The 26,171-nt window shown below is 46.5% G+C and overlaps 3 protein-coding genes across 9 annotated transcripts; 1 reads left to right on the top strand and 2 right to left on the bottom strand.

The window, feature by feature from the left end:
* The first annotated feature begins 861 nt into the window (after positions 1 to 861).
* Positions 862 to 6,529, top strand: ube2m (ubiquitin conjugating enzyme E2 M). The gene is made up of 6 exons (XM_084371161.1): positions 862 to 1,208; positions 2,010 to 2,104; positions 2,525 to 2,563; positions 2,922 to 3,025; positions 3,948 to 4,011; positions 4,757 to 6,529. Exons 1-6 carry the CDS (start codon positions 1,094 to 1,096, stop codon positions 4,895 to 4,897), a joined length of 558 nt encoding a protein of 185 aa, XP_084227287.1. The 5' UTR covers positions 862 to 1,093; the 3' UTR covers positions 4,898 to 6,529.
* Positions 6,530 to 7,702: 1,173 nt separating this feature from the next.
* On the bottom strand, positions 7,703 to 18,397 carry btr30 (bloodthirsty-related gene family, member 30). 7 transcript variants are annotated; one of them, XR_014623886.1, is made up of 13 exons: positions 15,191 to 15,482; positions 14,502 to 14,625; positions 11,780 to 12,229; positions 11,254 to 11,358; positions 11,060 to 11,155; positions 10,679 to 10,912; positions 10,352 to 10,529; positions 10,178 to 10,267; positions 10,049 to 10,102; positions 8,892 to 9,067; positions 8,660 to 8,815; positions 7,992 to 8,551; positions 7,703 to 7,836 (listed from the first exon to the last, which is right to left on the bottom strand). XR_014623886.1 is itself a non-coding variant. In XM_084371179.1 (12 exons), exons 2-12 carry the CDS (start codon positions 14,619 to 14,621, stop codon positions 8,345 to 8,347), a joined length of 1,866 nt encoding a protein of 621 aa, XP_084227305.1. In that variant the 5' UTR covers positions 14,622 to 14,628; positions 18,328 to 18,397; the 3' UTR covers positions 7,703 to 8,344. The 7 variants fall into 7 exon arrangements, 6 of the variants coding, with proteins under 6 accessions (XP_084227305.1, XP_084227307.1, XP_084227303.1 ...); XM_084371179.1 differs by lacking the exon at positions 15,191 to 15,482 and adding an exon at positions 18,328 to 18,397 and having other exon boundaries at positions 7,703 to 8,551; positions 14,502 to 14,628; XM_084371181.1 differs by lacking the exon at positions 15,191 to 15,482 and adding an exon at positions 18,328 to 18,345 and having other exon boundaries at positions 7,703 to 8,551.
* A 1,873-nt stretch (positions 18,398 to 20,270) lies between these two features.
* Positions 20,271 to 25,614, bottom strand: utp18 (UTP18 small subunit processome component). Its single transcript, XM_084370551.1, has 13 exons — positions 25,239 to 25,614; positions 24,202 to 24,350; positions 24,020 to 24,115; positions 23,874 to 23,947; positions 23,686 to 23,789; positions 23,410 to 23,535; positions 23,146 to 23,320; positions 22,878 to 22,978; positions 22,651 to 22,741; positions 22,390 to 22,513; positions 21,499 to 21,673; positions 21,108 to 21,250; positions 20,271 to 20,622 (listed from the first exon to the last, which is right to left on the bottom strand). The coding sequence occupies exons 1-13, from the start codon at positions 25,455 to 25,457 to the stop codon at positions 20,598 to 20,600; spliced, it is 1,602 nt and encodes a 533-aa protein (XP_084226677.1). The 5' UTR covers positions 25,458 to 25,614; the 3' UTR covers positions 20,271 to 20,597.
* Between the last annotated feature and the right edge of the window lie 557 nt (positions 25,615 to 26,171).

The raw sequence follows: 26,171 nt of genomic DNA, 5'->3' as shown, positions 1-26,171 counted from the left end.
TTGGTCTGTTGGTCTGCTGGTCTGCTGGTCAGCTGGTCTGCTGGTCTGCTGGTCTGGAGGTCTTTTGGTCTGCTGGTCTGTTGGTCTGCTGGTCTGTTGGTCTGCTGGTCTGCTGGTCTGTTGGTCTGCTGGTCTGTTGGTCTGCTGGTCTGTTGGTCTGCTGGTCTGCTGGTCTGTTGGTCTGCTGGTCTGCTGGTCTTTTGGTCTGTTGGTCTGCTGGTCTGCTGGTCAGCTGGTCTGCTGGTCTGGAGGTCTGCTGAATAAAAGTAAAGATTTGGTGTTAAAGTGTTACGTTGGTAAAAGTGAGTTACATATGAATACTTGGATACTTGGATACTTGAGTAAAAGTCTGATGTTAAAAGTACTTAAGTATCAAAAGTATCAGTAAAGTACCTGATCCATATATTTACATGTATGTATAAACTGTATACTGTGAGTCAGCTGATCATCACAATCACTGTTTGTGTCTGATAACTGATGCAGGATGTAATCTGTAGAGTAACTAGTAACTAAAGTTTTCAAGTAAATGTAGTGGAGTATAAAGCACATCATTCGCCTCCAAAATGAAGTTGAGTGGAAGTAACAGTAACAGAAGGAAATACTCAAGTAAAGTACAAGTACCTCAAATACCACAATGTAAAAGTAATCCATTACAAGTAAAAGTCCTGCATTCAAAATCCTTCAAAGTACAGAAGTAATCTGACAAGTTGAAGTAATAAAGTACCTGAACATTGTACAGTACTTGAGTAAATGTACTTAGTTACATTCAATATCTGATGCTTGTGCTGGGGGGGTATCTGGGTGTTTGTCCCGCCGCTGCGCTGCGCGGCGCGGTGCGGTGCGGTGCGGGCTCCCTCCCCTCTCTCCTCCCCCCGCCTCCCCCTGCTCTGCCCGGCCTCTCTGCTAGCTAACAGGCTAGGCTAGCTCGGCGGCTAGCATCTCTCCTCAGTGTAATTAGTTGAGACGCACCGGCTCCATCAACATCACGGTGCTGTTGGGACCGAACTGACTCTAAAATTCACACCCGGCACAGACAGACCGCGCACACCGAAGGGACGCAGAGTATAGGCATCCAATTATCAAATAACTGAAGATGATTAAGCTTTTTTCCCTGAAGCAGCAGAAGAAAGACGAGGAATCTGCTGGAGGAAACAGAACAGGAGCCGGGGGTAAAAAAGCCAGCGCGGCCCAGCTCCGAATACAGAAAGGTAGGCTAGTTAACAACACCAGTACCCGGTTAGCTGGTCCCGGCTGCCGGGCTGACTGGTCACCTATAAACCACAGGGTAACAGGAGCCCCCGTCAGTGGCCAGGATCCAGAAACACAGAGAGTAAAAGCGGGCTGTTATTATAACTCAGGCCAACAGCTAGCACGCTAACTTTAGCCTGAAGTGGTGTTAGCTAACCGCGGCTAGCTTGTTCTATATTTGAAAACAAAACGCAGACAGCCAGTCAGAAGCTAGCCCGTATCAGATCGTTCAGGCTAACGTGTTAGCACACAGCTAACACTTAACAACACTAAATCCGGAGCAGATCTCACAATAATAACTAGCTCACACTTCACAGCAGCGACACATCATAACGTTTGTTTTTTTTAGGCTAGTTAGCTAACACCAGATAGCTTTTAACTAGCTAACTTGCTGTGTCAGCTCTGTTTATTTGTCCACAGGGTGACTAACTTCTTCTTCACCTCTGGTTTAATTTCACTGAGGTCAGGACGTGTTTGATTGGCAGCTAACGAGCTACTTCTGGTGTCATCAAACTTTCCGTCAGTCAGATTTCAGCCTGTTAATGAACACAGTGGATTCTCACTGAACTCCTGGAGGTGACATAAAAACACGACTTCCTGATGAAGCAGCTGTCTGAAACACACCTGTGAACACACATGACAGATCTGACAGGCAGTGTGTTCATGTGAAGGGGCAGCAGCTTCTCCTCAGACTGTCACACACCTGGTCAGGTGGTTCAGCTGTGTCATCCAGGTGGACGTGTTTCCTGTTTGTGTTTCAGACATCAATGAGTTGAACCTGCCAAAGACGTGTGAGATCAACTTCCCCGATGACGATGACCTCCTCAACTTCAGACTCATCATCTCACCAGACGAGGTGTGTGTGTGTGTGTGTGTGTGTGTGTGTGTGTGTGTGTGTGTGTGTGTGTGTGTGTGTGTGTGTGTGTTACGTGATGATGACACATAAATAACTTGTGATCCTGAGAAAACAAATGAAATGTGAGTTGATGTGAGGAGCAGGACTGAGACAGTCTCGCCCTGACAGGTACGAACATTATTAGTATCGCAGTAAAAGTGCTCACTGTGCAGAGGAGCTGCTGTCGGTGTTGTAGTCTGACGGGATCATAAAGGTGTTGACATGCAGGTGATAGTTTGGTGACAGCAGAGCTCATTTAATAAACTGATGATGTCATCTGTGTTTAAAACTCAAACTCTGAAATGATTTGAAGTAAACATGAAGTAGAGGTACACAGAAGAAGTACACAGTGTGTAAGATGTGTGTGTGTTTGTCTCACAGGGCTTTTACAAAGGAGGAAAGTTTGTCTTCAGCTTTAAGGTGAGAATCACCTGGAAACGCCTGGAATCACCTGGAATCACCTGGAATCACCTGCCCTCTGTGTCCTCCTGTCTTTCTGTCTTTATCTTAACTCTTACAGTAAATTCAGTCAAGTACACACAGTACACACAGTACTTCACAGGACATACATACATGAGCTCTAATACAGTGTCATTTAATCAGCAGGATCTTCATCATCTGATTTGGTGGAAAATTTTATGTTTTCATTCTTTAGTTTCGTTGTACTTTTAATTTCTTTCACCTGTTTCTGCCACAGCAATCCTGCTAACTGTGTGTGTGTGTGTGTGTGTGTGTGTGTGTGTGTGTGTGTGTGTGTGTGTGTGTGTGTGTGTGTCAGGTAGGACAGGGTTACCCCCACGACCCCCCCAAGGTAAAGTGTGAGACGATGGTGTATCACCCCAACATCGACCTGGAAGGAAACGTCTGCCTAAATATCTTAAGGTCAGTTTGACTGAATGATCTGAACTTAATGTCCACTCACTGGTTCTGGTCGTGTAGCGTGCCCTCCACCTGTCACACTCTGTCGTCATGGGAACATGAAGCTGGTGTCAGGATCTGAGGTTTCCTGTGTGAGAACATTAAAACTGGACTCTGACAGCAGCTACACTGAACTCTGAGTTCTGTGGACCTGGTGATTGATCCGACCCGGTGACATTAAAACAGACTGTAATTATTATACAGAACCAACCTGCTGTGTGTGTTTATGTCGGTCGTGTGAAGCGTCAGTACGTTATAAACTCTTTGTTGTACATTTAAGAAACACTGTTTTTAACGTATTACTATTAATGTTGATAATAGACGTATGATAATATCGTGTAAATGATAATAGTTCAATTGTTTCTGTTTCTTTCTGTTAAATAGCAGATGGCAGTAATGCACCTTAACCGCTAAGCTGTTAGCTGTTAGCTGTTAGCTAGTGTGTGTGTGGCTGCTGCTGTGTAAAATAAACATTTATGGTTACAAACTTTCTGCACTCGTATTATAAAAGTTATTCATTTGATAAAAAACACACAATAAACAAAGGAAAGATGAATGTGACTGAGAAGATTTCTTTATGTAACGAGATAAAATTGTTAGTGAGAATCTGACGTGAGGACGAACTGACCGACGCCTCGTAAAAGACTTGATGAAGAAACAAACGTCAGTCTGAAGCGCCTCGTTTCTTTTCTATGGAAGCTACAAACTCACTTTCGTTCCACATGTTGAAAACATGAAGCATCTTTCCTGGTCGAACAGTTTAGATGACATCAGGTTGTTGTTGTTGTTGTTGTTGTTGTTGTTGTTGTTGTTGTTGTTGTTGTTGTTGTTGTTGTTGTTGTTGTTGTTGTTGTCGTCTTTAACTGTGTCTGTTGTGTCTCCACAGAGAGGACTGGAAGCCTGTGTTGACAATAAACTCCATCATCTACGGTCTACAGTATCTATTTCTAGTGAGTTTCCTTCAGTTCTTCAGGCCGTCAGTTAGTCACACTGTGGACTTCACTGTGCTCATGTGGGTCCTCAACAGTCCTCCAGCTGAGACACAGTGGAGTACAGATCATTTATGTCTGTAGCTAACTGAAGTTAGCATCTCTCTGGTTCCTCTGTGGGATTATTGAACTGGATTCTGGATTATAACAGAAAATAATCAAGTTTCTGATCCGTCCAGGTTCTGTTCAGCAGATCATCTCCACAGATGAACTCCACTCTGTGATGTTTGAAGCGTAAATTAAATGTGTAGCAGTAAAAAGCTAATGCTAGGCTACAAACAGACGACATCACGGTCACATGACTCAAACGTCTCCACCACTGAGCGTCTTACTGCACAATTACTATCCAGGTTTCTATAAATGATCAATGTACAAGTTGTAAAGTCAGAGTGAGAACAGTGTGTAACTAAAGTGGGCCTGTAAAGACGGACTAGTGAGGAGACGAGTCTCCGTGTTCGCTGTGAGGACGTTAAATGTCCCCGACAACCTCTGTAGTCTCATTTAGACACTTTAGACACGTTTTTAGCACATGAAGAGCTTTATAATTAAACTGTGGGAATGTTTTTGCTCCTCAGCCGTCGTAGCTTAAAGTCCGTATTATAAACACTACTGCCCCCTGCAGGCAACATGTGTCCTGATCTGATTCAAACCTCCTCACAGTGTTCATATGTTAATACGATGTCCTCCCCTGTCCTCCCCCCTGCAGGAGCCTAACCCTGAGGATCCGTTGAACAAGGAGGCGGCAGAAGTCCTCCAGACGAACCGGCGGCTCTTCGAGCAGAACGTCCAGCGCTCTCTGAGGGGCGGATACGTGGGCGCCACCTACTTCGAGAGGTGTCTTAAATAACTCGGCGTCCAACCATTCTCCAAACTCCCCCACCCCTCCCCCTACACTCCTCACCTCCTCCCCCCCTCTGCCTCACCTCCTCCTCCTCCTCCTCCTCCTCCTCCTCAGTCCTGCTCGTTGGCAGCAGCAGGAGACAGAAAGCAGCACGCCAGAAGACGCTTTTCTGTTTCAAAACAAAAGAAGACGAAGAAACCCTCCCCTCCTCCTCCTCCCTTCGTCTCCCCCTCCTCCTCCTCCTCCCTTCCTCCCATAATTCTCTCTGTTTTACTTCCAAGACGCAGCATTCAGCCGTTTACACGCCACAGGGGGACGCCGACACACACATACACACACACAGGAACTGGACTTGAAAAGATGGCCGCCACTGGCGGCCAAGGGGGAGGGAGGGGGGAGGGAGGGAGGGGAGGCAGGTGTGGGTGGTCCGTGAATGTTGCTCGGGTGAGTTGGTGATTCAGAAAACGCCACAACACTGATGATGATGACGATGATGATGATGATGATGACGACACCCACATGATTTTCTTTTATTTTGTAAAATGTTGTACGTGGCGAACATACCTGCGACAGACAGGTGGTCAGAAGGACACGCCCCCTCCTTCTGCCGCCATTTGTTTGTTCGTCAGCCGGCAGCAAACTCCAAACTCACGGGCGGCGTTCTTCACAAGCGGCAGTTCATCCGCCGGCTCTCTGCGCGATGCGTCTCTGGGTTGGTTGCCTGGCAAAGAAATCACTACGCCAGGAAGTAGTTCCAGCAGACTCCAGGGTTCCTCCCAAAACTACAACTTATCACCAATCAGCAAGCAGCGACTCCACGACTGTAGGAAAACATTGACAAGATGGAGGGGAGGGGCTTGTAATTGGACGTGGGAGGGACTGATCAGAGTGGGAGGGGCTAATTGATATGGGAGGAGCTAATCAGTGTGGGAGGAGCTGTGATGCGCCTTAAAAAGTCTGTTGTGCGACAGGTTTTGTGAAGGCAACGTGTGACGTTTCATGTCCAGTGAGGGGGAGTGGTCAGTCAGAGTGGGAGGGGCTTCTGAGTCACAACACGTTCAGGTACGCCTTAAAAAGTTCCTTAAAACAAGCTGACAGTGTAGTTTTCAGCCTGCAATGACTCAGCAACTGTAGGTGTAATGATGTCAGCACTGGAGGGCGGGGCTTCTGAGTACAGGGGGCGGGGCTTCTGAGCCGCAGTCGAATCAGGTTTGCCTTAAAAAGTTCCTAAAAGCAGAAATCTAGAAAGTTTTCATCCAGCAGTGACTCCACAGCTGGATGGATGATGATGTCAGCACTGGAGGTTGGGGCTTGTGAGTGGGTGGGGCCTATGACTCAATGTGGGTGGAGCTAATGCATCTTAAAATGTCCGTCAGTGTGAACACAGATCTGTTCTCAAACGGCAGTCAGTGTCGGAGTAAATCAGAAGCTGCAGCTGGTGTGTCAGGTGTGTCAGGTGTGTCAGGTGGAGGTGAACTCAGCTGTCATGACCTCTGTTTGCTCTTTGAAGCTGCTGCGATGACCAGTTTGGAGTTTGCTGCTGAATCACACACACGCACACACACACACTCAGCGTCAGGGGGCGGAGCGTCGTGTCAGGTGGGCGGGGCTGTTGTCGGAGGGGTCGGGGATCAGTGTGTTTGTGTAAAGGAGGGGGGTGGTGGGCGGGGTTTACGTGGGAGGGGGAGGGGCCTTATGTTTTCATTTTGGCGGGTGGGGGTTGTTGTGGGCGGGGCTTAAAATGTTAACGATTCTATTGTGTATATTGAAACCCCAGCTGTTCACATTGACTGCAATATGATTTATGTTAAATAAAATATGAACTTGAATGATTATAACTGTTGAGACGTCACTAACACACACACACACACACACACACACACACACGCAGTGCACACCAGTGTGTGGTCTCCTCACATGTGCAGAACTTGCCTTAGAAACATCACGTTTTTAAGTTTTCCTCAGTATCACAGTGATCCAGTGACAGTTGTCTGTACGTACATGAGTACACTGCAAACAGGAAGTGCTAACAGCTAATTTGGCAAAGCTCTGGTGGAGTTTGAGGTTTGTTTGGGTTTCACATTTTAAGTCTCCAGCTTCTTCAGTTGTTTAGCTGAACGCAGAAATGTTTTGTGGACTACGAGACTTCACCTGAGATCAGCTGACGTCGAGATCGTTCTGCTCACGTTCAGAAGAACCCAGAAAATCAGTTTCTATACATTTTTGTGCAATTTTCTGATGAAAACCTGAATTTAGTTGGAAAAGAAAACAAACTCACAAAAGTTAAATTGAAATGTAACAATGTGAATCATACTGCTGTAATCTGATACTGTAATCTGATACTGTATCTGAACTAACATTATCCAGTTTATATTAAACTGTTTCTATACGTCTAAAAGTACATTTCCCCAAAGAAGGAAGTGGAGCAAACACAAGGTTGAAGGTCCGAATCTCAACATTGGCTACTACTTCTAGTACTACTACGACCACGACAGCCTTTACTAGTACTACTTTTATTACTGCTGCTACTACAACTACTAGTACTACTACTGCTACAGCACTAGAACTACTACTAGTACTACTTCTACTACTGGCACTACTAGTGCTACTAAAACTACAACTACCAATTCTTCTCCTACCACCAGTCAAACCCTCAGCTGTCATTCATTATTGATTCACTATTGATCACTGCAGCAGGGTTTGATTATACACACACACACACACACACACACACACACACACACACACACACACACACACACACACACACACACACACACACACACACACACACACACACAGAGTCAGGAACACGTGTGATGTTCGTCTTTATTTAACAGTTTTGCTCATGTACATAAAAAAGGACGTTCATACAGGTGACCAGGTGTCGTCAGTGAATCCTCATGATTGGCTGACAGGCGAGGGGGCGGAGACAGGAAGTCAAACTTTAAAAAGGGCATTTGTGTGTTAGGATTCTGATTAAAACACATTTTTTCATGACATTTTCATCTTTTGAGCACAATTTGCACTTTAAATCTCAACTCTGTTTTTATTTATGAATGAATTGATTTGACTTACAGCCTTTAAACATGAGTCTGACCTGAAACATCAGCAGTGAGTCTCGTTGTTCCTGCAGCGTTTCTCTTCCACCATGACAGAAATATGTTTATTTTCTGGCTCCTGGAGCATGAAAACATCTGGTTAAACCTGACAGGGACCTTGTAACAATGAGGAACCTTTGACAGACAGTCAGTGTTGCTCTGTCACGGTGACATCGTCTCGCCGCTGCATGTTTCCACTTCTGTCACATGAACAAACCAGAATCTGCTTCACCTGAGCTGAGATTCAGTTTCTGAGCTGGACGCTTCAACAGTCAACATCCCAGTGCTCCTCCCTCGTCCCTCCTCCTCTCAGGTCTTGACCCTCCTCACCCTGGTCTTTGTCCCTCGTCCCTCAGGCCAGCTGGTGCTGGGTGGTCATGAGGACCAGCGGGACCTCTTTGTCTCCGGTGCCCAGCAGAGGAAACATCCTCTCTGTGAACTCGGAGGTTCCAGGGAAGCTGAAGATCTCTGAGCCCGACTTCACGTTATAAAAGGACACCTGACCCTCGTCCATGTCCAGGAACACGCCCACCTGACGCAGCTTCGGAGGACTCTTCACCTGCACCACACACACACAATATAATACAATATAAAATAATATAAAATAATATAATATAAAATAATATAATATAAAATAATATAGTATAAAATAATATAATATGCAGACCTTGGTAAGAGGCGGTGCTGTGAGCGCTCGCAGGTGGCTGCCGCTCCACCAGATGGCGTAGTATCCGTTAGCGGGGCTCATGTCAAACAGTCCTTTCCTCTGAGCCGACTCGCTGACCACGCCCAGCTTCCAGTCCTTATTCTCTCCAACAAACACCTGCGCAGGTGGAAACAGAGAGTTAGACGTCACACCTGGTCCTGGATCAGTGTCACCTGTGCGTCCTGAGTCTGACCTCCCAGTAGTGCCGCCCGGTGCTGAAGCCCTCTTTAGCGATGACGCAGGACCAGACGTCGAATCGCTGCTGACTGTTTCTGTAGAACTGCAGCTTCTCTCCTCTCTTCACCTGCTTCCTGTCCTCAGACAGGATCAGGAACGGATACGCCGTCACCGGGTTCAACACCACGTCCTCTGGAGACAACAAGGTCACGTTAACAAAGAGTGACGCCCCCTGAGGCAGAAACTGTCATCGCAGGCTGAAAGTTAAAAACAAATCAGCTACGAGCACGTTTGACCAGAGGGGGCGCCGTGTTGTTCCCTAACTCAAAGGGTTTATCGTCTGTACGGTGGCCTTGTTAGGACATCTCAGAGCGTCAGACTCAGCTAACTGCCAACAACAGAATATTAGCTTATATGTTGTTATAGCAGATTGATAACGTTAGCAGGCTTAGACTCAACAACAACACAACACTGACCAATTAAAATACTTTGTCTGACTCAGCTTTCTTTATCTTTAGTGTTTGCTCAGCTTTGAGCTATGCTAACCTGTTAGCATGCTAGAATACTAGAGTTCTAACCCTGAATACTAGCTTAAATGTACTTAGGCTCAGCCGTCATCAGAGCGGACAGCTAATGTTAGCAGGCTAACATGCAATGAGCATTTAGCTCAGGCTAAAGCTAACGGTTAACGAAGCTGGTCTGAATAATAAGAAGAAGAACAAAGTGGACTTGAGTATTTCCATTTTCAGTTACTTCACACTTCCACTCTGCTACATCCTGGAGGCAAATATTGTACGTTTACTCCACTACTTTTATTTGATAGCTTAGTTACTTTACAGATTACATGTTGCATCAGAGCCAAAGTAGCACATTTTAAATGTATTTATTTAACACTGATTCTGATGATCACAAAATGCTGAGGCCAGGCTGATACTCAGTTACTTTAACTCAAGAACGATACTCAGTTACTTTAACTCAAGAACAATTCAGTTACTTCAATTCAAGAACGATACTCAGTTACTTTAACTCAAGAACGATACTCAGTTACTTTAACTCAAGAACGATACTCAGTTACTTTAACACTGTAGGTTCTGCATTGGGTCCCATGGATGACCCGTGCTGCTGATTGACAGGTCATTACCGGGTCACAGATGAGATGATGTAACAACTCACCCATGTAGACTCGGGCCTTCTTGTGTCCTGTGACCAGTTTGTTCTTCTTCAGATCTGCAGGGAGACAGGAAACAGTCAGTGGTTCTTTCACAGTAAAAGTCGATGTGTGACGACGGACCAGTCACCGACCTCTCAGAGACCACTGACTCTTCCTCAGGCTGGCGGTGCTCGCCCTCAGACTGATCATGCTCTCTGCCGCCATCAGATCACCAGACGAGACTGAAACAGACGACGCAGGTCAGTGTTTGTGTTTCATGTTAGACCTGGAACATAGTCCTCATGGTCTGATCAGCTGTGACTCACAGGAGCCTCTGGCGCCTCGGGACCGGACCTCCCCCATCCTGATGTCGTCCATCTTGTCCTTCACCTCAGACAGAGCGCTCTTCACCTCCCCCAGCTGGAAGTGGAGGGAGAACTCCCCGTCCTCGTCCAGCTCGTTCTGCTGATCCTCCGCCAGAGGAGCTGTGGCCTCCTCATAACTCTGAGGAGGGGGGGCGGGGGGGTCAGAGGTCACGCTAACAGACTGGGGCTAAAGCTAACAGGTCTAAAGTCATGATATCATGCTAACACACTGATGCTAAGCTAACAGTCGTCGTCACCAGGCGACGATGGACTAAAGGACACTCTCACCTGCAGGAAGCCGATGTGATCCTGACTGATAGCCTGGACCTCCAGCGTGGCCCTCCTGTCCGTCAGCAGGCTAAGCTCCGCCTCCAGACGGGTCACAAGCCCCTCCCCCTTTGACATCACGGCGTCCAGCTGATTCTCGATCCCGCCCACCACCTGAGACCGGATCCTGTCCAACGAGCTGGACACCTGGTCCAGGAGCTGCTCCACCTCGCCTCGCTCTCCGTCTGCGTACGTCTGAAGAGCAAACAGGAAGTGACAGAACGTTTAAAACGGCTCAAAGTAACAGATCAATAAATAAATCAATACGTGAATCAATACATGAATCAATAACTGAATCATTGTATTAAATAATTCACAGGATGGATATAAAAGATGTCTGACTTTGACTCCGTCCAGTTTCCTCTTCAGCTGAGTCACGTGAATCTCTTTCTCTCTGATCCGGTTCAGGATCTCCTGCTCCGTCCTCGCTACCTGTTTCTGAGCACACAGGTGAGCAGAGTGGCTGTCATTGGCTGAGCTCGTTGTCACATGAGGACGACTCATCGTCACAGTAATAAGACCACACCCTCCTCTACCTGTTTGCTGAGCCTCTCGGTTTGGACCGAGACGGTTTTGTGTGTTCGATGTTCCTCCAGGACGCAGATGGCACAGATGCAGCGCTGACATGTCCGACAGTACACCTGGACAAGTGAACGCATCAGGTGATCATCAAGGTAAAGAGCAGAGTCGTCAACATGTTGAGACGTGTATCAGATACTTTTACTGCTACTTTAGATACTTAGTTACATTTAACATCAAATACTTTTTATATCACATCTGGAGATACGTGGTTTTCACCGGACAGGACGGTAATCTGAAAAGTAACTAGTAACTAAAGCTGTCAGACAAATGTAATGGAGTAAAAAGTACAACATGAGATGTAGAAGAGAAGTGTGAAGCAAATGGAAATACTCAAGTACCTGACAGTTGTACTTCAGTACAGTACTCGAGTAAATATACTTAGTTACACTCATCAGTGCATCTGTCAGTGGATTACTTCTCAGCAGAGTCTAATGAAGCTGACCTAACGTATTGATCACCTATCGATCAGTGTCCCCTCACCTCCAGCAGGCGGCGGTGTGCGGTGCAGGTGCGGCCCCTGAGGGCCTCCTGAGGGTCCATCAGCGGGTGCTTGGCGTAGAAGGGCGTGGTCTCATGAGGCTTCACGTGCTCAGCGCAGTAGGCGGCGGTGCAGGTGAGACAGGAGCTGACGGCGGGCTGCTTCATACCTGTGCACACGTCACACCACACCACCTCCTCACCCGACGCCGTCAAGAACGGGTTGGTGCTGCCCGGGTCCGGACCCGCCTCCACGGAGCCCGTCAGCGACGCCGTCCCGCCATTTCTGACCGGCGCGTCGAACCCAGCGGCGCCGTAACGAGCCGCTTTGTATTTATCTGCTATGAGAGCGAAGACTTTGTTGACGCTGAGACGAGGACGCTCCTCAAACTGACGCTTACACAGAGGACACGTGCACACCGGGCTGGACGCCCAGTAACCTCCTATACAGGCCTGAGAGGAGGAGAGGAGGAGGTGCAGGAGGGGAGGAGGGGGGGAGGGGAGGGGAGGGGAGGAGGAGGTGCAGGAGGGGAGGAGGGGGGGAGGGGAGGTGCAGGAGGAGAGGAGGGGGGGAGGAGGGGGGGAGGAGGAGGTGCAGGAGGGGAGGAGGGGGGGAGGAGGAGGTGCAGGAGGAGGGGAGGAGAGGAGAGGAGGGGAGGAGGGGGGGAGGGGAGGGGAGGAGAGGAGGAGGTGCAGGAGGGGAGGAGGGGGGGAGGGGAGGGGAGGAGAGGAGGAGGTGCAGGAGGGGAGGAGGTGCAGGAGGGGAGGAGGGGGAGGTGCAGGAGGGGAGGAGGGGGAGGTGCAGGAGGGGAGGAGGGGGGGAGGAGGAGGTGCAGGAGGAGAGGAGGAGGAGAAGAGGGGGGGAGGAGGAGGTGCAGGAGGGGAGGAGGGGGGGAGGAGGAGGTGCAGGAGGAGGGGAGGAGGAGAGGAGGGGGGGAGGAGGAGGTGCAGGAGGAGAGGAGGAGGGGAGGAGGAGGTGCAGGAGGAGAGGAGGGGGGGGGGAGGAGGAGAGGAGGAGAGGAGAGGAGAGGAGAGGAGAGGAGAGGAGAGGAGGAGGTGCAGGAGGGGAGGAGGGGGGAGGAGGAGGTGCAGGAGGGGAGGAGGGGGGGAGGGGAGGGGAGGAGAGGAGGAGGTGCAGGAGGAGGGGAGGAGAGGAGAGGAGGGGAGAGGAGGGGAGAGGAGAGGAAGAGGAGAGGAGAGGAGAGGAGGAGAGGAGAGGAGGAGGTGCAGGAGGAGAGGAGAGGAGAGGGGAGGAGGAGGAGAGGAGGAGAGGAGAGGAGAGGGGAGGAGGAGGAGGAGGAGAGGAGAGGAGGAGGAGAGAGGAGGAGGTGCAGGAGGAGGAGAGGAGAGGAGAGGAGGAGGTGCAGGAGGAGGAGAGGAGGGGAGGAGAGGAGGAGGTGGTGCAGGAGGAGGAGGGGAGGAGGAGGAGGAGAGGAGGGGAGGGGAGGAGGAGAGGAGAGGAGGAGGAGAGGAGGAGGAGAGGAGAGGGGAGGAGAAGGAGAGGAGGAGGGGAGAGGAGGAGGAGAGGAGAGGAGGTGGTGCAGGAGGAGGAGGGGAGAGGAGGAGGAGAGGAGAGGAAGAGGACAGGAGGAGGAGAGGAGAGGAGGAGGTGCAGGAGGAGAGGAGGAGAAGGAGAGGAGGAGGAGAGGAGGAGAGGAGAGGGGAGGAGAAGGAGAGGAGGAGGGGAGAGGAGGAGGAGAGGAGAGGAGGTGCAGGAGGAGAGGAGGAGGAGAGGAGAGGAGGTGCAGGAGGAGAGGAGGTGCAGGGGGAGAGGAGGAGAGGAGGAGGAGAGCAGGAGAGGAGGAGAGGAGGTGCAGGAGGAGAGGAGGAGGAGAGGAGAGGAAGAGGACAGGAGGAGGAGAGGAGAGGAGGAGGTGGTGCAGGAGGAGGAGAGGAGGAGAGGAGGAGAGGAGGAGAGGAGAGGGGAGGAGAAGGAGAGGAGGAGAGGAGGAGAAGGAGAGGAGAGGAGGAGAGGAGAGGGGGAGAGGAGGAGAGGAGAGGAGGAGAGGAGGAGAGGAGAGGGGAGGAGAAGGAGAGGAGGAGAGGAGGAGAAGGAGAGGAGAGGAGAGGAGGAGAGGAGAGGGGGAGAGAAGAAGAAGAAGAAGAAGAAGAAGGTTCAGTAAACAGGATTTAGAAGCTCCACACTGAGTCCTCCATGTTTGTATGGTGGCCCGGAATGGACAAATCAAACACCGACTCTACAGAGATGCTCTCATGGTTCTAGTGTTCTGTCTGGTCCAGTCTGCACCTTCACTGCTAGAGGCACCAAGTCCTACACACTGGACCTTTAAAGGAGCAGTTCACCCAAACATTAAACTCTGATGATATAAAGTCAGGCTCAGCCATCGTCTCCTCCTGATGATATAAAGTCAGGCTCAGTCATCATCTCCTGATGATATAAAGTCAGGCTCAGCCATCATCTCCTCCTGATGATATAAAGTCAGGCTCAGCCATCGTCTCCTCCTGATGACAGATCACAACCTGACCTGAGGAGATGATGACTGGGGTTGATGTTTGTGTGAACTGTTCCTTTAATCTGGAGTTCCTGCAGCTCTGATTCTTGGATTATGGAAAATAAATGTACATTTTGTGATGAGCAGGTTCAGCTGAGGCTTCAGGACCGACCTTCATGGATCAGACCTGCTGACCGGCTCTCAGGTGTGTGTGTGTGTGTGTGTGTGTGTGTGTGTGTGTGTGTGTGTGTGTGTGTGTGTGTGTGTGTTACCTGGCAGAAGTTGTGTCCGCAGGGTGTGGAGACGGGCTCGTCGAACAGGTCCAGACAGATGGAGCAGGTCAACTCCTGCTCTGAGAACAGCTCTGGAGTGGCTGCCTCCGCCATCATCATGCTGCTGCTGGAGGAGACACAGCTGAGTGTTAGCGCTGCTGTGCTAACTGTTAGCTTCACTTCTCTCAGAGGGTTCAGATGTTTCTCCACCCGGCTCACTGAAAACACTCCTCACACTCATTCAACAGCGTCTCTACAGTCACACGAACTGAGCTGGTCGTGTCCATGTACGGAAGCCTGAAACTGACAAAACTAAGAATAAAACAAATAATGACTCATAAAATTATTAAACTCACCAAAAAATATATTAAAAATAAATGTACACATTCATTAATTTATAAAATATGACATCAACTTTATTTAACTTATAATTTGGTTTTTAAAATGTTTATTTATGACAAAGTTAAAATAAAATACAACTAAATAAGTTTGGTAAATAAATAAGATACATTTCAAATGAAAACATTAATAAATAAATTAATACAAAAAGGTAAAAAAGAATTTAAAAGCAAAACAGAAATTGAATTAATTCGTCTCTTTATTTCTATATTGTTTTTTACTGAACTGAGACAACAGGTAACATTCAGAGTGCTCCTCTCTGCAGTGTACTCATGGATGTAATAGATTACTTTGATACTGAAGAAAACTTAAAAACGTAGTTTCTCTGAACCGTCTGATTTCTGAGTGGATTGGTTTCATGAAGGTTCACGGCTGCAGCTCGCTCCTTCATTTCTCTGACCCAGAACACAAACAGGACCTCAGTCTGACGTCGTCTCGCTGGTGACAAACGAAACTTTGTTCTCAGAATTAAAAATATGAATCTGTCAGTTCGATGACGCGTCGACGATCCTGCAGGTAAAACTGGAGCCGCTGTCAGTCGAGAGCGATCAGGTCGGACTACATTCCTCCTCAGACACGACTGAACCCCGACACACAAACAGATTTAACTCAAAGACAAAAATAACAAGCAGCTGTCAGGTGAGTCTGAGCTCACACACACACACACACACACACACACACACACACACACAGGTAACACACAGGTATGATAACACACACAGGAGTGTGTGGGACGGTTGTTCTCTACCTGGCTGCAGCTTCTTCTCAGTGTTTCTGTCTCTAATGCGGCTGATAACCACCTGCTCTGAACAGGTGTGACCAGGAGGACAGGGGGTGTGGCCACCTCACCTGTATGTCAGGTGTGTTCAGTGTTACCTGTTTTCAGCAGAAACATCCTGAAACCAACAGCTTTAAATAAGGAACAGGAGTTTCTGAACATTCATGCGGAGGATCGACGCTGAAGAACGACTCAGTGAAAAAACATGTTGAATAAATAAAAAAGAACGTCGACGTTAATTCATTTATAAAATGTGGAAAACGTTTGTTCTGATTTGCTTTTGTATTAATTAATTTCTTTACATTCCTAAAGTTTCTGTTTATTCTGTCTGTTTGTTCACTTTTGCATCTTGTTCCTGATTTTTTCACTCAAACTTGTTGATTTATGTATTTTCTCTGTATGTTCTCGGTCCAGTTCAGCTCCGTAGTGCTCACGAGCAAAACGATAAAAACTAATAAAAACAACAGACACTTTGACTTTGGAGTCTTCTGAGCCGATTCTGTTGAGTCGTAGTTTTACAGTTTCATCACTTTTTTACTGAAACACTTTGAACTCAGAGTGATAACAGTGGACCGCTGACACGTGAAGTTTGTCCTTTTATTTTTCAAAACATGCAAAATCATTCATGTTTCAGCTGCAGCTCGGATCGCTCGCTGAGCCTGATGCTCGTGTCGGTACCGGAGGAGCGCCGCACCGCCGCAGGGAGGAACACGTGAACAGAACTGAGACGGACACGGAAGAACCAGAAGAAGAAACTGTGGAGACGAAGTCAACACGGTTTTCTGTCTGCAGAGAACTGGAGGAGAGACTTCTGTCAACAGCTGTGTGCTAGCTAACGTTAGCCTCGAGGGCTACAACGGTTACTGTTGCCTGGCAACACCCGTCAGCTTCTCCAGGAGGCCTCTCTCATTGGTTGTTGAGGTCCGACTCATAAATATCAAACATGTCTGATTTTAATGAGCCGACCCGATGAGTCTGTGAGGAGTTCTGGATCTGTGAACGTCTCACAGCACCAGATCATCCGGGCCCAACGTCTGTACACCTGACGTCCCCGACCACAGTCCTCCTCCAGACGTGGAGGGACGGATCAGGACTGAGTCCTGAGCCCGGCTCATCCAGACTGTCACTGTTTCATAAATCTTCTGGCTGTTGAACATTTAAGGTTTTTGAATCAAAGTTGGATTAAAACTAATAACGACGCTCGCTGTCGTCTGCAAACATCGTTTCACTGTTTGAACTCGTGTGAAGATACAACCATCCGAAATAACAGACTGTCACTGTGGTGTGACCGGAGGCTGCTCTGCCACAGCTGCTCAGAACCAGGCCAGCTGTGTCCCCTGGTCTCCAGTCGTTATGCTAAGCTAGGCTAACCATGTCCCGACTGCAGTTGCGTGATCGTCCGTCTGGACGTCTCTACAAACTGTCTCCCTGAAAACTCTGAAGCTTTTCCTCCGTTTTATAAAACGTTTGACTCTCGATCGACCACATTTCTCACATCTGTGGAGGAAACATGATAAAATCATTTTAAAGATATTAATCCTGTTTTTGTTTCAGAGCCCCAAATCCCAAAATGTCCTCCAACGTCTGAGTGTTGATCGTCTCCTTCTGAAGTTTAAACCACAAGAATTTACAGTTTTGACACTTTTAGAAACTAAGACGTTTATTTTCCAGCAGCTGAAAACTAAAATGATTCATAGTAAACCCTAAAAACAAATCTGAGCCCTGAAATAAATCTTATTTATCTAATGAATATCTAACGTGATGAAAGATCAACATGTCGGGAGACGTTTTCACGGTAAAGCTGCTCACCACTTTGTCAAATACGTCAGTGGAGAGTTGATAAAAACATTTATTTAATGTTGTTGTGACATTTTCTATAATTTTAGAAAATATCTGTCAATTAACAAAAATCTATTAAAACTACAGAAACAGCTCCAACTGTCAACTGTCAATCATTTTATTTAACATTATAAATGTGATCAGTTTTAAACTTGTTTTTCTGCAAAGTCACATTTTCTGTAAACGAAGTCAAGTTTCAGGTTCAATCACAGATGTTTCATGTGATTTTACATTAGAAATGTAAAATCACAGTTTCTGTTTCAATGTCTTTTAAAACTATAAAGGAAAAGTCTGTAAAATAAACGGGACAGATTAAAAAGATTCTTGTAACGATCTCAGTTTCTCTTGTTCCCAGTCTTCGTGCTAAGCTAGGCTAAGCTAGGCTAAGCTAGGCTAACACAGATCATCTCCTCCCTCACTCACAGTAAAGACTCACAACAGACAACAAGCGTCATCGTGATGAAGGCGTGGTGCGTTCACTGACCACAGCAGGTCCCTGAACGTCTCACAGTCTCAACATCAGTCTCAGATCAGAGCTGCTGAGTGACAGACGAGCTCTCACTCTGATCAGTTTCTAGAATAAATCTGCAGACTGAAGGAAACACGTCGCTGAACTACGACCACGAGCCCTGAAACCTTCCCTGACGTGTGATGGAGGCACAGATTACAGATTACAGATTACTGATTACTGATTACAGATTACAGGTTGGTGGAAAAAAACAGATTCAGCTTCAAATCAACAAGTAAAATATGTTCAGCGTCATAAAGTCACTGAGTTGAGCCATCAGCTGTCGGTGAGCGTTTTCTTACCGTGGCGTCTCCGAGCGTCGACGTGTTTCTGTCACAAATCCTGAAACTCAGGTTGCTGTCGTCAGGGGGCGGAGCCTCGGCCATGAATGACAGGCAGGTGCAGGAAGCTGTCAGGTGAGTTTTGAAGGTGGAGTTAGTCACTACATGTTTACATCCACCTGTTTTAATCTGCTGTGATGCTGCTGCAGCGCCACCTGCTGGCCGCACAGTTTATACATTTATACCAAAGCCTTTTATTACTATATTTATATAAACCCTATTTACATCACTATTCTTATGTTTTATAAACTTTAAATCAAACTTTATTTCTTGTTTTGATCTTTTATCATTCAAACTTTACATTTCATTCAGAAGAAACGTTTCAACTGACGGTTTAAAGCTGCTGCTCAGTCGTCCCACTGATTGTTTTTATTTAAAAAGAGCCACGTCTGACTAATGTATGAATCATTTAACTGCATGATGTCTCAGCTGTGATGTCTCAGCTGTGATGTCTCAGCTGGGTCAGGGTTCGGTCCTGGGTCTGTGGAGACACCGGTACTGAAACCTGCCGGGAGACAAAAGTTACAGACTGCAGCTTTAAATGATCTTCATCACATGTTCAGATGTTTGGCAGCTGCTGCAGGCTCACAGCTGTTTGTTGGTGCTGAATAATGGTTAGCCTAGCTTAGCATAAGCTAACGAAGACTGGAAACGGGAGAAAACAGCTGATCTTTACATTAAAAACAATCTACAGTTCACCTGTTCAATCAATATAAACAACCTGTGATGTCACAGGTCTGATGTAACGGTCCGTGTCCACAGCTGTTCGATCCACGCTGACATCATGACGTCAGAGACACGAAGACACGAGACAACATGTTGTTTTTACTTTGAGACTTTTTGTTGTTGTTGACTTTCTAATGTATCCAATCAGAGGACGAGGATCAAAGTGTCTTCTGACGTCACCTCGGCTCATCGGAGCAGGGCGAGGCTGCTGCCTTGCTCATGGGCAACATCTCTAATGAGTCTGTGATCAGACAAACAGGACAGAGGACATGCAGCTCCACAGGTGTGTGTGTGTGTGAGAGGTGGTGAATCCTGTGTGACGGTTGGTCCTCCTGACACCTGATTGGCTGATGGTGCTCTGCCGTGTGACTCCTCCCTCTTTTAATTCAATTAAATGTTGATGAATCGGAAACAAACAGGATCTATAAGTTATAATTAATCTGAGACACTGGACAGAATTAATGTTAATCTTCTCGTCATGATTGTAATAATTTAATAAACGAGATGAAATCAGATTTCTGATCATCAGGTTAAATGTATTAAAACAAGCGAAGCGTGTGTAACGTGTGTAACAGCAGCCTGCTGATCAAACATCACGTTCTTTAGATGACTTTTGTTTTGTTGTTAACTTTGTATTTTAGTTTGAAGCTGCTGGAAAATAAACGTCTCAGTTTCTGGAAGGTTTGACGTTTTGGTTTTAGTGTTAAAATTATAAATTATTCTGGTTTAAATGTTCAAAATGTTGTTTATGTTCATACTTTGACACATTGAGTCTGAATAAGAGTCAAACATTATGAATGATGAGACGACTGAGACATTCAGGTCAGAATGGTGATTTAAATGTTTAAAGTTATGTTATTTGCGTGTTGCAGCCTCAGACTGTCTCATTATCGTTGAGGTTTTATGTTAAACATGATTTCTGTCGACGTTTGAGTCTAAAATCAGAAGTTTATCATTTCATTTCTAATCATCAGTCGACGCTGAGACTCTTTATTTACTTTATTTATTCTTTTTGCAGCTTTAAAACATAATCTGTAAAAACTGTTCGATTAACGAGTGTTGATTTTAAACAGTCACCTGATCAGATCGTTAGTCACGCGTCGCCTCTCGTTAGCCGAGTCGTCTGAGTGAGTCAAAACAAACAAACAAACAAACAAACAAACAAACAAACGAGCGAGCAGATGTTGAAGTTCTTTTATAATTTCTCTTCATACAAACAGTAAAAACCATCCGGCGCAGCAGTTTGTCTGCCTCCGTCACACGACTCGTCTCGTCTGCACCAAACTCCACACAGATTCTTCACGTTTTAACGTTCTGCTCCTGCTGATCGTTTTCAAAATCATCCAGCAGCGTTCAGATTTATCTTCCGTCTCCAGATCGCCGCAGATTTCTCCTCGTTTCAATGAAAATGACAGACGTGAAACTTTGACATGTGGCAGTCAGAACATGAGAGAAGAGCGGACCGGTCCTGTCAGCAGGTCGGACCGAGCCTCCAGAGTTCGTCTTCAGAAGTCTTTGTAATGCAGCAACCTGAACACACAGAAACAGACAAGATCCTCAGTGAACTCTGACCTGACCGGCAGCTGCAGACGTGTCGCCGTCCGTTAAACTGATTTTCTGTTGTGTGTTGTGAGGTTTGTTGTTCAGATTGATAAAGACACAAACAGACGGTTCTGGTGTGATCAGTCCACGCCTCGTCTTTAACATACAGTATCTCTGAATATCCTGCGAGGGTTCAGTTCTGTCGTTTGTTTAGTCTCAAGATTATTTTTGTACGTCTTGTTCGGTCGATGCTGGAGCGGGAGGGATAAAAATAATAATACAAAAACATTAACAATCTAAGTGACGTTCGACTGACAAATAAACGCATAGAAACAAATACAGAAAACAGAAGCGAGGATGTCGGAGTTGGACAGTCCTGACCGCTCAGAACCGAGGCTCTGACGACAGAAGCTCATCTGTAATATTCAATATTTTAAATAATTTGATTGACAGGAGCTGATGTCATGTCTCACCTGAAGAGAGGGGCGTGTCCTTTGTTGTTAGCCAATGAGAAGAAGCCGCTGTGTGGCGAGAAGTCGAGGCAGCTGGCTCGATAAACGAGCTTCTTCTTCGACACGGGGAAGTTAGAGAAGACGGTGAGGCTGGACAGGTGCACCTGGAGCAGGACACGCAGGGGTAATGACATCATCACCATCATCACCACCATCATCATCACCACCACCATCATCATCATCACCACCATCACCACCACCATCATCATCACCACCATCATCATCACCATCACCATCATCACCACCATCATCATCACCATCATCACCACCATCATCACCACCATCATCACCACCATCACCATCACCATCACTACCATCACCACCATCATCATCATCATCATCATCTTCTTACCAGTCGTACGGCCTCGTCCTCGGCTCGTGAGGCGATGGCGAGGACCTCAGAGGAGGGGTTAAAGGCCAGGGAGGTCGCTGAGGTCAGCAGGTTCATCACTGCTCTCAGAGGTTTGGGATTGGCTGAATTTAGACACGCCTCCTGGGAGTAGACGTTGACCACGCCCGACTGAGAGCTGGAGCAGAGAGAGGATCAACACTGTTTCTGTTCATCTCTGTATAAACTGCCCGTTTAGTTTCTTTCCCATGAAATGTTCCATTTTATTTATTTTTTAACGTATTTATTTATTCCCTATTGATTTATCCAAACTGATTTATATATTAACTGTTTCATTTCTTTATCATTATGCTAATGACATTCAAAAATGAATAAATAAATTAAGGAAATTTAAAAAATTAAATGGGAAAGTAAATAAATTAGTGAACTAATACAAAGATAAATAAATACAGGCAACTTAAAACATAAATATCCATTAATGTCACATTTTATGAATTAAATAATGGTATAAATAATATAACTACATTTGTTTTTTGGATTTTATTTTGGTGTGATTAAGTTTCCTCCGTCGCTCTGAGACGTCGATTCATTCAGTAAAAAACTAATTAGTTTCTCCTGGTTAATAAACTGGTGATAAACTGACACATTAATAATAATTTACTTTAAAATTGAAAGAGTTTTTAAAATCGTCCTGAAGGAAACAAAACTCTAAAATTAGTCATGTTTTTAATGCACTTCTGAATGTAAACCATAATCTTCAGATGTTTATAATAAAGTTGGTTCAAACTGATCTTTTTGCTGATTTTGATTTGATATCTCCTCACATATGATTCTGACTGACAGATGGCTATCAGCCAATCAGAAGACAGGATGGTGTAGGTGGGCGTGTCTTACCCGCAGGCCAGGTACCGTCCGTTGGGTGAGGCGGCGATGGACGTTCCCTTCACACAGCCGTCATCTGTGAACCTGTTCACACACCGACTGCTGCGCATGTCCCACACATACACCTCCCCCTCCTCTGCACACACACACACACACACACAGACACACACACAGACAGACACACACACACACACACACACACACAGGTTGATCACATGACTGACAGGAAGTGGAGGAGTGATGTCACACCTGCTCTGAACATCACACACTCACCCGAGTTGGCGAAGACTTTGCTGCCGTCGTGTGAGAAGGCGACGCCGCTGACGTCACCGTTTATCTTCATACTGCGAACCACCTCCTTAGTCTGCGAACACACACACACACACACACACACACACACACACACACACACACAGAGTTAGTTTTAACTAAAATGTAAAACGTCAGAGAGTCAAACTGTAAAAACATCAAACTGAGGACAGAAGAAGAAGAAGAGTCACCTTGAGTGTGAGGAGGTGCAGGTATCCGTTGGTTCCTGTGAGCAGCAGAGCGCCTCCTTCAGGACACACGGTGAACTCCTTCACTCTGGCTTCATTCAGACCTGAACACAAACAGGACGACACTCTGGGGTCAGACTGACCCGACCGATCCATCAGAGCCCAGAGATCAGTAACTGTCCACAGCTCTTGCAGCTTCGCTTCAGATAAACGTTTCGTCTGTGAACATGTTGCCCTGTTCTCTCCTCCTGACCTCTGACCTCTGACTCACCTCTGACCGTGTGCACAGGTGTGACTCGGCCCTCCATCATGTCGTACAGGTAGAACATCTTGTTCTTCAGGCTGGTGGCGATCACCGTCTCTCCGTCGTGGCTGAACTGAGCCTTGTGGACGGGGAACCGGTCCAGGTGGATGCTCTGGATCTTCGGGTTCGTCTTCCCGTCCACCTGCAGGACAAAACGAGAAGTCACATGATGTCCACCTGCCTCTGAGTCCTGTCTGATGATGTCACAGAGAGCCAATTGGCTGTCTGTACCTGGAAGAGGGAGACTGATTGGTCGAGGCCGGCCGTCATGACGACCTGAGCGGAGGGGTGGAACTGGACGGTGGTCAGTCTGTCCTCTGAAGGACGGGCGCTGTTAGCATGAAGACACTTCTTCATCTGAGACCAGAGAGACACATGTAACTAAATGAAGACCTACAATTATGTTTTATATTATCGTTGGTGCATTAACTGGTTTATTCATTATTAAGGAAGTGACTTTTAACTAAACATTCATTTCTGATGTTTGATTTGTAGGAAGTGTCCGACCCTCAGGACGCCGCTGGGCAGGCTGTCTGGAGACGCCACGAAGTTTCCCGTCCTCCTCAGCAGGTCATCCTCCTCGTCTTCGTCCTCGTCTTCATCGTCATCATCTTCAGGAAACAGAAACACACGTCTGAATTTTCACCAACAATCCTTTAATCAGAGAGTCTCACGTTTCACATCAGGATCTGCACCTCTCTTCTTCTTCCTCTTCTTCACTGCGCTGCTGTCCGCCCACGATGGCGTCCCTCCCATCGACCTCTGAAACCTGAAACACAGCAGGTTAGTGTGTGTGTCCAGGTGTGTGTGCGTGTGTGTGTGTGTGTGTGTGTGTACTCACTGCTCTCTCATCCTCTGCTGTAGTTTCTGTTTGGTCATGGTGGACTCCGCCTCTCCTCTGATCAGGTCTCTACGGTAACGATGCTTCATGTCCACCCTGAAACACAAACACATTAAACACCTGAACACACACACACACACACACACACACACACAGAGACACACACAGACAGACACACTCACTCCTCCTCCAGCTCGTCGTCCTCGTCCACCCAGGCAGCTCCTCTGGTCGGCTGCGGCTGCAGACGAGCTTCGTCCTCGGCCTCCGCCTCCCCCGACTCATCGACTCCGTCCTCCAGCAGCAGCGTGTCGGCCTGCTGCTCATCCACCCGCTGAAACACAGGAAGTGATGTCAGAGGAAGATCCAGGTAAAGACCCGAGAGTGACAGAGCACCGAGAGGTGAAAACTCAGATGCAACAGAAGAACGCAAATATGAGGAGAACAAAGAGAGAGGGATAATTAATCTCCATTTTCTGACAATAAACCAAACTCCATTCAGAAAATGTACAATTTTAATTTCCCCGGCTTATCTGTGATGAGAACCTTCAGGTATAACAACACACGAGGTTGTGTATGATGTTTGAATATTAGCTCAGTGTGTCGGCACAAATATCACACTCAAATAACAACTGTGAGAACAACTGGACCTGTGACAGAAACATTGCAAAGTCCATCACTTCTGTAAAATACCACCTGAGTTTTATCATCATCTACAAGACAAATACACAGCGAGACAACAGCGACGAGCTTGACTGAAGTCATGTCAGACGTGAGACGTCTGAACCAGCGAGCTGAATTTACCTGAAACACCTGGACACTCTTCAAAGTTACCGTATCTAGTTCTCAGACACGTTTTCCTTTGCTCATGACCAACTGAATGTTAAATTAGCACAATTGTTCATTAAGTCTGGTGGAGATCAGCCCAGTGAAAATCATTAAGCAAATATATTTTGTTTCAGAAACGAGCACTTTCCCCAAAACCAAGAGGACTTAAACTACGATGATTTTTGAATGAAGTCTGGTTGATACGGATTTAACAGAAATTATTAAAAAATTACAGCAAGTTAGCACATTTGTCACAGGTCCTTTCAGGAGTAAGAGGACGTAAAATCAGCACATTTTTAAATGGATTCTGGTCGGGACGAGCTTGAATGAAAGTTTGTTAACAGAAAACTATGAAACCGTGCAGATTTTTACACGGGGTCTGGTGAGAAGTTACCTCCACGAGTCTCTCCACCAGCTCGTCCTCCGCCCCGAACACCAGCTCCTCCAGCAGCTTCACCGAGCCGTCCTCCTCTCCCAGCACCGCCAGCCTCTTCACGTTCTTCTGCCGGGTTTGCGCTTCGTGCCTCGCGTTAAACTTCGGCGGTCGAGCCCTCTTCTTGGCCGGAGCTCTCTCCTCCGTCACCGGCAGCGTGATCACGCTCACGTCCTCCATGTTCTTTAGAAGTCAACTAAACCAAACTCCAGACAGAAAACTGCAGATTTAAGCCCTCAGACCCGTGAACACAGTTTGTCTGTTGCGTTGAGCTGCTGATGTTCCCATGTGGACATCTGTGTTTTCTTCATCTGCTTCCGGTGAGGTCACCTCTGAACCCGGAAGAGTTACCGGCTGCCCCCCAGTGTTCACCGACAGAAGTGCAGCAGACTGACATGAAACTATGAGCTCATTTTTTAATTTGACTAATTATTGATGGATTACCTCTTCAATACTTTTCAATTACTTATTCTAATGTTTAAAATACATTAATCGATTAGATTTATTAATTTAATTATAAAAATCTTCTGTTTTTAAAAAATTCAATAAATCATCTGTAATGTAAAGAACGTGCTCACTGAAGATAAAATACATTTCATTAACATTTCATTTATTATAATCAATTTGTATGTGTAGTATTTACAATTTTATTTAAATTGCTTGAATTAGATTTTATTATTTTAGCTTCCCATAATTCACTGCTGTCTTTGTGTGCTTCCGTTTTTTAAATATTCAATCATTATTTCATAATTATGGCATGTTTTGTGACGGGTTTATATGTTGTAACTAATGTTTTTTAATGAGTAATATAAATGATGATGTCATCAGTTATAAGGTGATGAGAAGAAAAATGATGCGGCTGCAACAGTAGGACTGTAAAACTGTTTGAAGACA

This window comes from Pagrus pagrus (genome assembly GCF_965226575.1).
Source record: "Pagrus pagrus genome assembly, chromosome: 13".
Taxonomy (NCBI): Eukaryota; Metazoa; Chordata; class Actinopteri; order Spariformes; family Sparidae; genus Pagrus; species Pagrus pagrus.
This window is presented reverse-complemented; position numbering and strand designations above follow the sequence as displayed.